Source organism: Cynara cardunculus (assembly GCF_001531365.2).
Source record: "Cynara cardunculus var. scolymus isolate 2C chromosome LG 1, CcrdV1, whole genome shotgun sequence".
NCBI lineage: Eukaryota > Viridiplantae > Streptophyta > Magnoliopsida > Asterales > Asteraceae > Cynara > Cynara cardunculus.
This window is the reverse complement of record NC_037528.1, coordinates 16445261-16457869: the sequence shown is the minus strand read 5'-3', so window position 1 is coordinate 16457869 and position 12609 is coordinate 16445261. Positions and strand designations below refer to the sequence as shown.

Sequence of the window (12609 nt, the reverse complement as noted above, 5' to 3'; positions counted from 1 at the left end):
AAGATTAAACAATGAAATCGACAGATGAAGGTGGTTTGCATGGTTTACACAAATGAGAGCGGTTTTCATTTGATCACTCCTCTCTCTCTCTCTCTTTCTCTCTCTCTCTCTCTCTCTCTCTCTATATATATATATATATATATATATATAAAATTAGAAAAAAGATAGCACCGACAAACACCATTCATTCCATTAGAAATTTTTCATGGATTTTTCAAAAATTATTACTAATCACATTTTCGACCTACAAGAAAAATACCAAAATAAAAATCATGTTTACTTAACTCGTCACTAAAATACTAATTTTTTTTGTCTAAATTGAACGTGACTTGTATATTTAGAGGTCTACTACTAATGGCTTTTAAAAAATGTGTAGTGGCTTTTAATTTAGAGTTTTATGTTTTAGTGTATAGTTAGAAAAATTTTCTATTTTAATAGAGATGGACCTGCTATATGTAAGATCTCACATTGGTTTAGGAGGAGAACTAAGGTTGCTTCATAAGGACTGGATATCTGTTACTATCAAACATGTTTTAAAGCCGTGAATCCAAGTATGAACAAAGTGGACAATATCTATTAAAACATGTTTAGATGTTACAATGATATTAGAGTCGGGAACTGAACTCGTGTGCTAGCAAGGATGCTTGAATACCTTCTCTATTAGAGACGTTTTAAAATCACAATATAGTGTACGGTTGGTCTAAGGTATCACATTAATTTAATGTTTTTTTAAACGTATCTGTTAGAGATGTCCTAATACTTATTATCATATTTTGTCGTTAAGAAAAAAGAATGTTAAATTGTGCATATTTATGCATAGCAATAATGACAATAAAACCCTAACCTCTAAACCTTAAATGATTATTATTGTAAATATCTTCATAATTAATAAGATTAACATAAAAAGGTGGTAATTATTTCGTAAAGAATGAAATGGGAGTAGTATTTTTAGTTTGGGTTTAATTTAAGGAAAAAGTTTAAAAAAACTTAATGGACTTTAATGTTTGGAATGATTAAGTTAATAGACAATTTTTTGGAATGAATAAGTCCTTCGACATTCCAAAATCTATTAAATAACTCCTTAAACTTTTTAAAACCTGTTAGATACATCCTTATAGAAAACATCTAGAAAAAAACCAAATAGACTTTTATATTTTAAACGATTAAGTTACTAAACATTTTTTGAACAGAAAAATACTTACATCTATAAATGAAATACATATACCAAAAAGTATTTATATTTACAAAAAAAAATACTTACATTTAAAAAAATTATTGATGAAATTTATTTTAATTAAAAACAAAAAATATTTTATTAGTGATTTTCCAAATGAAAAAAATAAAAAAGGATTTAAAAGAATTACTGATTAATTTATTTTAATAAGTGTGAAAGATCGTGCTTGAATCTTGTCGGTGATATCAATTCACCGACGGATTAGTGACGAATTTTATTTAATTATATATTTAGTTAAATTTTATCGTTAAGCCGGTCAGTAATTGAATCAAATTATTTTTTATTTTTTTAATTTAAAAAATCAACAACGTATTATTTTTTAATTTTTTTAATTTGAAAAATCATTGAAAGAAAATATTTTATTTTTAATTAAAATATATTTCACCACTAATCTTTTCTAAATATAAGTACTTTCTTAAAAATATAAATATTTTTATGGTATATTTATTTTATTTTATAGATGTAAATACTTTTTTGGTTTAAAAATGTTTAGAGACTTAATCTTTTAAAATACAAAAGTCTATTGGTTTTTTTCTTCATATATTTTTTATTATTTTATCATATTAAACAGTTGTATAGGTTATAAAAATGTATCTAACGAATTTTAAAATATTTAAAAAGTTATTTAATAAATTTTGAAATTTCCAAAAATTTTCCCATTAATTTAATTGGATAGGATTGTCGGCCGTTGAGCCAAGATCGGCAAATCGGTCCACTGAGATTTATGGGATCACCTGCAGTAATTGGCGCAATCTCTGCAACTCCTCACACCACGCCGGTTGTGGGATGGCCACGGCCCCCCACCATAAAAGCAACGCTTTAATTTCGAAAAAAGTGCTTCAAGTTTTCGTTTATTGCACTTTACCCCTCAATTTTCGGTTGGATCTAAATTTGTCGCCTTACATTTGTTACTGGAATTTAAAATCAGGTCCATGTACCAAAATTGTTTTTCAATGTTACCATTCTTTATAAATAAAAGTTAATTTTTATCATTAACGTTTCTCAATTTTAACGGTTTTCGTTTCTCAACTTTATTTTAACAGATTTGTCTATGACGTTTGACACTTTAAAACAGTTTTCTTCCCTCATTTTAACGACTGTTATGAAGAAGAGGATAGAAAAGATGCAGAATAAAAAATTACAAACCGGTAAAAAAAAATAGATAATAAAGGGTTTCTATCTAATCAACCAAATGCTTCTACCGACATCCTCTGCATGTTTAATATATAAACTAAAATACTAAATCTCATACAACCACTTGCATAAATTTTTACCAAATTCCAAAATATAGCTTCAAATGAATTAAGGGTCCATTTATTAACACTTACTTGGTAAGTATTTATCGGATAAATTTCCTCATCGCATGAATATGAGAAGGGTCAAAAATCATACCGGGTAAAAGCGATGAGAATGATGGAGAGTCTTACCCGGTAAGTGAGAATGACGATTCTTACTCAGGTAAGCGCTTACCCACTAAATTGTTGCATTCGATATGTTTTGATATACTAAAATTTTACGAATCAAAATAAATCATAGTGTTGACTCTTATAGGTAAGTGCTTACCGGGTAAACAATTGGGTAAACGGCCCCTAACTTTAACTCTGAATAAAACTTGAGTCTTTAAGAATTTTTCTCACAAGTTATTGGTTTAAGTTATACAAGATTATTAAAGATTTTCTTGACGCTTTCCTGTGGCACTTAAAATTAGTTGAGAACGATCCACAGTATCTGGATTAAACCTTAAAATACAAGTTATCACCAAGAAAATACATTTTTACAACATGCAAAACGAAATGATGGTTTCACCCATACATGATTGAACATTTTCCTATACTTTGATCAAAATTTTGAAGGTCGATTACAAGAATGGAGGTGTGAAAATGGTAGCAAAATCTAGGTTAACATCAAACTCTAAACTCCTATTTGCATAATTTGGGATGGAGTATCACAAAGCTTGAATTTTGCCCCCATACCCATAGTACTTGAGTAGCCCTTCATCTTGTCTCCAATTCTCTTTCACCTTCACTTCAACCTGACCATATACAACTTGGTTTTCAGCCAAAAGCAAAATCTTTAACACAACTCATGTTGTCTGTCAACATATAGCATAAGAAACACGTTCTCGGAGAATTGCGATGGTGATATACTAAAAAGGGCTATTTAGCCCAATGATCTTCACCACAAGCTCGTTTTGCAACAAGTTCTCGATCGGATGAATGTCATTTGAGTTAAATTTTTTTTGAAGGTAATGCTCCTAATTAAGAACTTATTTAAGGCCGCTTATCCAAAGGACCCTATACTAAAACACGCGTGACCTGAATGTTAAGGTTGTACCTCCAAGAAAACTTTTTTCTGCAAGAAATCTTCAATGTCAAGCCTTGAAGCTGTTGCAAGTAGTTTTAGAGCCCTCCCATCCTGGTTCAATCAAGAGTATATATACATCATGTGAAGACCAAGATTGATGCAAATAGAGGGAAGAAATCACAAACAAAAATGGAACATTTTACCCGGAAATATAAATGGAAAACAGAAAGAAATGGAGATTGCAAGGCTTCATCGCAAGTTCGATGAGTGCTAACAGAAGCAATAAACAACATAAAGCTCACATGCCTTTCCAATGAGGATGATTTTCTGGGTGTTCTTTTCAACAACTATCTCGACTTGAATGAAGTCTTTTGCGTCTGGTCGGGCTTTGTAATTTATCACATTCACCTGCCAAATAGTTGAATGCAACCTTAAAATAAGACAAGATTCTTGTAATTCGGAGATATCGTCGTTTTTAAGGATGCAAATTCACCTGACATGCGTAAGGAACTTCATTACGGAATTGCATGAAGATCTTTTCTCTGACAATTTCAGCTATGAAGAATCTTTCAGGATGTTCACTAGTTATGTCCTGCTCCAAGACAAAGGTTGATCCACAGCGGGTCAACAAAAAAGAATCACAAATTCACACAAAAAAGCCAACAAACAATTCTGGAGTTCAACTGTTTCTATCCTGGTGTACTTTTTCGTACAAATGGTAATAGCAAAGAAGTAGTATTTATTAACAGATTAGCACTTATTTACCATCGATTAAGACGAGACAAATGAAGAAACAAACAATTCTTACTAACATGCCTTGGGATAATATGCTGGTCCAAGAGGAATTTTTGATAGAATCCAGTCCTTCACATCATCAACTCCATGACCATATTTTGCACTCACCGGAATCACTTCATCTACATCGGTAGATTTCTCATACCACTGAAAAAATTATGTACTTGTTCAGTAAGATCGGAAAAAGGAACGGTTTATTTAGAAGAATAACCATTCGACAGATTTTTAATCCGCATCATGCATCTTATTAACACAAGAATGTCTCAAAATCTGTCAGAAGATCATGCATTTTAAAAAGATATGTAAAAAGGTTATTCTCCTAAAGAAACCTGAAAAGAACACACTTTAACGGAAACTGAAGTTGGATTATTTGTGAAACAAAAGAAGGGCATAAGTTGTCATGAAACAAAATTCAGAAACACAGTTCTTACCTCAAGTTTCTTTGCAATTTCACCAGGTTTGATGAGATCTCTCTTATTCAAAACCAGCAACACGGGCACATTATCTTTAAGCTCTCCTACACCTTCTTTCAGCACTTCATTAATCTAAAGCAACACAAATGTTAACAAAATGATAGGACAGATACACAGCAAACTTTCTTTTCGCATTACATTTTCAGGCGGCTTGCATGCATCAACAACCACCAATACGCAGTCTGCATTAATGGTAGCGCTACGAACATTCTTCATCATCATTGAGTCCAACTTGTGCATTTTCTTCTCGATAACACCAGGTGTATCATATAGTATCATCTGAAATGAAATCCATAAACTGTAGGAGGCAAAATATACAAGCTTTATCTTCCATAGCCACATAATTACATCATAACATAGAGCATTTGGATATCTTGAACATAACGAGCACAAGAATGGTCATCAAGAATATTTCTATTGCTGTCAGCACAGGCATACTGAACTGTTACAGATGAGGAACTCTTACTGAAAGCAGACAAGCATATGAGTTTTGACATTGGTCTACAATTAGAGGCATATAATCCTTATTATGATAATCGATCATGCCCACTTGCATATAAAGTCAAAAACTAAAATTAGCCTAGTGAGCTCTGGTACACCCTCAGGGTGCGTTTGGTATGCAGGACAAAATGAGACATGACAGAACAAAAATTGGTTGTCCCTGTTTTGGCACGACATTAGACTGTGAATGTACAGGACAGGGTGAGAAAAAAATGCCTTCTTTTGGTCCCACTGAAATAGGTGGGCAACAGGAAGCCGAGACAAGATTGGTAAATACTAAACTACCCATGTCAAATCAAAACCCTACAACCTTCCATAATTTTTTCATCCGCCTACCCACTCTTGTTAGTCTAGTCTTATACCATTCGGTCCAGTCAGGTCTGTGTGCCAAACGCACCTTCGTTGTCTAAACAGAGGGGCATAAGTTGAATACTAGAATCTCCTGAAAACTCAGATCATTGCATGTTATCTACCAGACTGCAAGGATAATCTTCTTTCTTGACTTTTTCAGTGAAAATATTTGCTTAACAAAAGAAGAAGGGGAAAAAAAGGAAAACAGGCAAATAATCAGCAGGTTTGATGATGCAATTTCATCAAGTCTCAAGTTCATCACAAGAATTTTTGTTGGTAATAAATATGTCCTATGGATGCTCTCAAAATTCAAGTATCATTCTTCAATCTTGCTAAGAAAGCTAGCACAACAAAGTTTGACATTTGAAGATTCATTTTGTGGACATCTCCTCACATTCTCCACATATCACCACCTTATTATTTCAGAAATAATAATGAGAAACAACTCAATGAACATAGAAAAAATCAAACCTGATACTCTGGGGTGGAACATATACCAAGAATTCGATGTCTTGTCGTTTGTGGCTTATCCGTTACAATTGAGAGCTTTTGCCCGATCATTTGGTTTGAAAGTGTACTTTTTCCAACATTTGGCTTGCCTACAACAGCTACATATCCTGTGATTATATGTAGACGTTATCCCTGCCCGTGAATCATTTGCCACTTCAACAAACAAACCAACACATATATCACCATAACCATGGCTGACTCTCACATGCACTGTGTAAAAGCTTGGCTTCCTATGACCTCAAAAGGGGATTGATGGTGGCATCATCCATGGTTTTACAAGAGGCTTAGTTCTTTTTTCTTGTACTAGTAGTAGCACTTTTTTGTGTTTCCTTGTTTGTTTAACCTATCTCTCTCACATCTATCTGCATTTTTTGTTTATTGTACATGTTGCTTGTTTGCACACACATTTGTTTCTTTTAGTTTTCGTAATACAAGTCGGGATATTCGTGGAAAAACCGCTTGGGAGAATGGGCATTTCCTAGGTTCCAAATTTCTGCATCATTTACATTCAATATAAAGTATTCCCTTTCATTCCAAGAAAAGGATTATAGTACCATCTTGATATGGATTTTGTATCAAATTTTGACACCAACTTTCTTGGTGCTACCAAAGATTAAATACAGTTACACATAATCTCTCTCTCTCTCTCTATATATATATATATATTCAATTATATAACAATCTTGAAAGTCAAAAGCACCCATTTGACATGAAACCTGTTGGATAAATTATTCAAGGGTGAACAATGGATATTGTGAAGTCAAGATGAGTTCACGATATCTGGAAAATTGATTGAGGAAAAACCAAGTCCTGTAAGGCTGTAACTATAATTTAGCTTTTCATCACCCACAAATCAACTACTAAATTGAAGTAAAACAAAACAATTACTAGAAACAGTTTGACCGATACTGACCACTGCGATGATTAGGGTCAGAAAGATAATCAAATTCCTCCATCTCATAATCGTCTAACATCGCCATGTTCCTATCTGGCTTGGAGCTCAACGACAAAAACGCTGACGTTCCGTAGCCATCCTCCTCTTCTTCCACTTGTTCTTGTTTGAATTGGCTTCCACCGAGAGAACAGAGCAACTGCTTGGGCGGCGAACTAACAGAGGAAGAGGAGACGGCGTGGAATTGAAATTGGCGGCGGAGATTGTAGGGGAAGGCGGAAAGAGAGGAAGGGTGTGGAGAGAAGAGGAAAAGAGTGTTGGGAAGAGCCGGGGATATGCGTTGAAGGCTAAGCTCCATTACTGGTTTTCTGTATGTATGTATTTATGAAATTTGGGGAAGAACTATCATCGCCATTGTATCCTCATTCGACAGCTCTCTCACTCTACTTATCTTCTTCTTTCTCTTGCTGTTGTATAATTTAATTATAATCGGGAAAATTGGGTTTTTATGCCTAATATACCTCTGTATATGAAGAATATGCCCAATCTGCACACTTGGAAAACTATTGTTATTAATCTCAAAAAAACCCAAAATTTCCAAATCACTCCAATAAAACATCTGTTGTCCTTTATTTGCTTCTCCTCGTCTGCTTTGTTATGCAATGTTGATTTTTTGTTAGATTTTATCTAATCCTTTTCGTGTTAGTGGTAGATTAGGTTTTCTTCGTTCTTCGCTTTTTTTTACTTCTAGGTATTGATTTGTTTTTTCTGTTGATAACGAATGTATTAAAATATGAGGAGATCAACGGTGTCTAATACATGCTCGATACACGCTTGTTGCTCTATGCATGTTCGATACACACTAGATGGATTCTTATTGTTGGGGAAAAATAATGTCTTCTACCATCTCTTAACAACCCATACTCACATGTCTTTTAGTTGAGTAGGACGGATATGTTGAAGACGGTAGAAAACACTTATTACTCAAACAATAAGAATCCATGGAGATATGAAAAAGAAGTAAATGATTATAAGAAATAAGATTAAAATGATTTTATTATTATTGAAAGATCTTTTCATACAAGTGTTTAAGATAGAGAGATTTTTAAACCACATGGGTGGTGTCTGATTGGTTTGAGCTAGCCTCCAAAGGTCAAAACTAGCAGGAGGTATCGGGTTCAAATCTAAAGAGGAATAAAAATCCTCTTATGGCCATGGAGGTTCAAATGCGGTAACTCTGGGCTATCTGCAAAGCAAGTGGTCGTCCTGGGATTAGTCGGTTCGCGCAACGGGTTGGATATCCAGGTTAATAATAATAAAAAAAGATAGAGAGATTTCGGTTAAAATAGCTTCTAATCTTCAGAGAGATGGATATTAAGATTTAAAAATAATCAGCTGTCAAAAAACAATTTATTTATCACAATAAACAATAATTGTACATGTACTCTCAACTGCAACATATACAAATTAGCATGTAACTTGTAATGAGACTCATCCACCGCAAACCCCTTCACATACATTAGTGTGTGTGTTCTCACCCAGACCTTTTCGAGATTAAATATCAATCTCATATCCACCTTTTTGTTGTTTGTCAAGTATCTCGTCCCTTCGATGAAATATTTGTTCATATGATACTCAAGTCAAAATTGTCCTTCTTAATTTGTATAGATGATAGCTTGCTTCATCGGAATTGATTAACTCTCGACATCCTTAAATCTTCAATAATCACCATCCACTCCCCACTTCCCAAACAATATTCTAAACATGTAAATACGTTGACCTTTGAACCTAATTGAAAAACTACTATCAAAGTGGTGTTTGATGTTCATCTAAATCTATACTAGACCCATAGCTATAATTATTAATTAATACCACCAGTTCGCTTATATTATAATGTCCAATACGTTGGAGGTTTAAGAAAATCAAAGAGAAAAAAGAGTTGGTAACAGAATAAAATCTAAGTATTTTTGTAATAACAAAAACTAAGGAGGATAGTTTTTCAATGTAAAAAACTACCAACATATTTTCCATACATTTAGCATAAGAATTCGAATGTCTCTTTGTAGTTTCTAATTGAATTATCTTCTACCTTCTATTACCTAAACGAAAAGACACTTATACGCCCACCTTATGATTTTTGTTCTCTCGATCATATTAACCAGATTAGCGAAAACCCTGAGGAAAGCTCGGTTAAGAACCGCATTTCCATTATGATCTAGGGAACCATACCATATTCATCATGAATAATGGACATTAATTTTTTATATTATTCATGGTGACATATCCATGACCCAATCTTGATGGTTCTCCAATTCGCAACTGAACCTCCCTAAGCTAAAATAATCACTGAATTTGTATTGTTTTTATATATACAATAACATATGACGCTAAAAAAATGAGTAACTTGCAAAAATCGTCCATATGCAGGAAATTCTGGTTTTCACTACCTGTATATTAGACACTATGTTTTGTATCTTGTTGCTTATTTCGTCCCTAATCTTTAACAGACGTTAAACCCATCAGTTAAATGCCCCCTCTCCTTGAAGCAGTTTTATGATTTCCTCTAAACCATACCACCCTACATCAAAATGAAGCAATAGATACAAAGAAGGAATAGAGAACAGAAATCTTACTGCCAAATAGGTTGCAGTTTGCTACTTTTGGTAAGTTGTAGCTTCCATACACTCACTGCACTTATTCTAAGATAACATTCTTTGTACAAGCATTGCTTTTCTTTCATATTCATGCTTTCTTCAAATTTTCTGCATTATCTACATCTACATGGGTCGGGTCAGGTCAGATCAGATCAGATCAGATCATCACTGGGACAGGTATCAGATGGGGAAGATGAACCTTTTCCAGTTGGAATATAGGACCATATTAATGCAGCACTTCCAACCGTAACTGCAGCAACAACCGAACCCCAAATCCATCTTTGTCTTCGCTTCCTTCTTTGCCTATGTCGTCGCATTGTTTCTGCACATATCATTAAAACATAAATACCATAACAGTTACAAATTAAGAGGATTCAAACACGGAAAAGATAACAGATTTACCCATAGTTTCTTGATTCCACTGAGACAGCTCCCGGTTGACAGCCTCGTAATACCGTACTCTGTCCAATAACCTACCAATCTCGAAGTTTTTAGACTCTAACTGGGCTTCCATCTCTGCCCCAACCTCGGCTTTCCCAACTGCCCGGCCAATACAATTGGATACGAAGCGGATAAGATGAACCTGACCAGATAACTCTTCTGCAAATTGGTCCTCCACCATACTAGGAAGATTAAGCCCCACAAGGGAGAACTGTTCTTGTATCCTCCCCCATTGGCTTTGGATATCATTTATGTGGTCTTCTGCTTTCTTCCTTTTCTCCATCTCCACCAATAAACTCAGTCGTATTTCACGTAATTCAGTCTCCACATCGTTTAAAGAAGGCTGGGATCCACCCTCAGAAGACAATTCTGAAGCATAAGATGCAATTGAAATGATCACTACCATGGTTTTCTAAAATTCTTTACAAAATGATCACTGACTAAAATGTTATACTACAACATACACTATAATATGAACAGATTAACCATCAAGTGTCTACTATATATAGCAAGCATAAACCAAATTACCTTCCCACGCATCATAAAACTCAGAAACTGAAGAGTTGAGATTCAAAGACCGCTCCAGTCCATGATTACTATCCCCATCTGTGCTGCTCCTAACACTCAACGAGTCTTGGGGGTCAAAAAAGTCATCCATCTCACTGTCACGTTCCAATACAACAGATTTCGATTCATCTTGCCTAGCTGCATCATCATCAGCAATGCTGTCATTTCCATGTTCCCCGTCGGCTACAAACTTAGCATGACTGTCCTCAATAGTTTTACAGACATTATCTGTGACATTCACAACTCTACAAGATTCAACATCCTCTGCTTCTAAGCTTCTCACGATCTCAATTGTCTTTTCATCGGCTAGAGCTTGGTGAAGAGCTACATCGACCTCGGAGAAAGCCTTGGAAAGGCGTGGCCCACGTCTCTTATGGTTAACAATATATGGTGATGGAGCAAACGACGATGGGGAATCTGGTAGTGGTGTGGGTTCTGGAGTGGCATAGAGAGCAGGTGAAATCTGAGTCCAGTGTTGCTTTCTCTCTATAGATTTTGTACCATCTTTTAAATCCGGACGTTTATCAGTACCATTAATCCGACTCCCCTGTCTCGAATCACTTGCAACTTTCCCTGCTGCCATAGGCTTGGAAGCTTTTGGTTCTATTAGCCTATCTAAAGCTATCGTTGTAAATGTAGGCATTGCACCATCAAAGATCTTTACAGCTTCAAGCTTTTCTATTTACTCACAAACAACTTCAACATCAATAACCAAAACAAGGAAAATCAATAGAAATTACAAACACAAATAAACGTAAATCTGATCATTTCCGCAATAAAAAATACAAACACATTAGAAATAAAATAAAATAACCTTTTAACACCTTAAATCTGATTTCAATAGCAATGCTTTGAAGCTTTATACTTTGCAATAACTTTAACTGATTTGAGTAAAGGATGCAGACTAAATACCTGATTATAATGAAAATAAGCATCGAAACCATACAGACTATATGCACTCCGAATCAAACAATCGCAATTCAGTATAGAAAAATTTGTTCATATATACTAAACCAGTAAACCTAGAGCATCCCCAAACTGTATAATTCGAGCATAAAACCATTCGTTCTAAGCTTCAATAACAGTAGTAAACTGAAAAAATCTTCAAGACAATTACATATCCAAATCAAGATTGAAATACACGATCACTTAATTCATGTAAGAAATACGTACAAATGATTTGCCAATTGAAATATAAACACATACATACATATATACACAAATCCAATATTGTTCGAATCAGTAAGCAAGAAGGAGGGGTACCTTGAGGAGTGAATTAGAACACATGAATCAGATGGTGCAACCAGAAATGAAATGAGGAAGCCGACCATCGGCTTATTATATTCCTTCCATTTTCCTGTCTTGTGGAGGAAGTCGAGAAGAATCGTCAGCTTTCTTTTTTATGGTTGCTGGCTATCGTACGCGCCACGTATCACCCCACACATTTTCATTTTTTGCCCGATATTTTAAATAAACTACACTTCACCTCCTTATTCTTTGTCTTTGAGACATTTCAACTCCCTAACCTTAAACATTTTGCACTTTGGACGCATTGGTTGTGGTTTTATCATCCCTTTTATTCTCATGGTCTATCTATTCAAATAAATAACAAAATATTTTGGCCATAAATTGAAGAATTTGAGTTTATTATAAATAGATCAGATGACAGTCAATTATGTTAATTCGAATCTTATAAGTCATCTGATCAAAATATACTACGTATGTTCGTTAAATATAACATTATGGATTTATATTAGATCAAGACGACAAAAAAGTATTTCTCCTTCAATTCTGCAAATCAATTATGATTTAATTTCTCATGAACCATCTTATTAACTTTGTATTTCGGTTTTTTCTTCAATTTGAAAATGTTTTTTTAGCTCTATA

General features: G+C 34.3%; 2 protein-coding genes across 3 annotated transcripts; both read right to left on the bottom strand.

The window, feature by feature from the left end:
- Positions 1–3034: 3034 nt before the first annotated feature.
- LOC112527639 (GTPase ERA-like, chloroplastic) lies at positions 3035–7536 on the bottom strand. Its single transcript, XM_025138394.1, has 9 exons — positions 7082–7536; positions 6130–6275; positions 4945–5085; positions 4765–4878; positions 4355–4480; positions 4032–4130; positions 3845–3946; positions 3569–3649; positions 3035–3266 (listed from the first exon to the last, which is right to left on the bottom strand). Exons 1-9 carry the CDS (start codon positions 7416–7418, stop codon positions 3180–3182), a joined length of 1233 nt encoding a protein of 410 aa, XP_024994162.1. The 5' UTR covers positions 7419–7536; the 3' UTR covers positions 3035–3179.
- Positions 7537–9674: 2138 nt separating this feature from the next.
- Positions 9675–12071, bottom strand: LOC112507932. Of its 2 annotated transcripts, XM_025112691.1 has the most exons (4): positions 11986–12071; positions 10684–11400; positions 10117–10524; positions 9675–10036 (listed from the first exon to the last, which is right to left on the bottom strand). In XM_025112691.1, the coding sequence occupies exons 2-4, from the start codon at positions 11363–11365 to the stop codon at positions 9867–9869; spliced, it is 1260 nt and encodes a 419-aa protein (XP_024968459.1). In that variant the 5' UTR covers positions 11366–11400; positions 11986–12071; the 3' UTR covers positions 9675–9866. The 2 variants fall into 2 exon arrangements, with proteins under 2 accessions (XP_024968459.1, XP_024968466.1); XM_025112698.1 differs by lacking the exon at positions 11986–12071 and having other exon boundaries at positions 10684–11418.
- Positions 12072–12609: the final 538 nt, after the last annotated feature.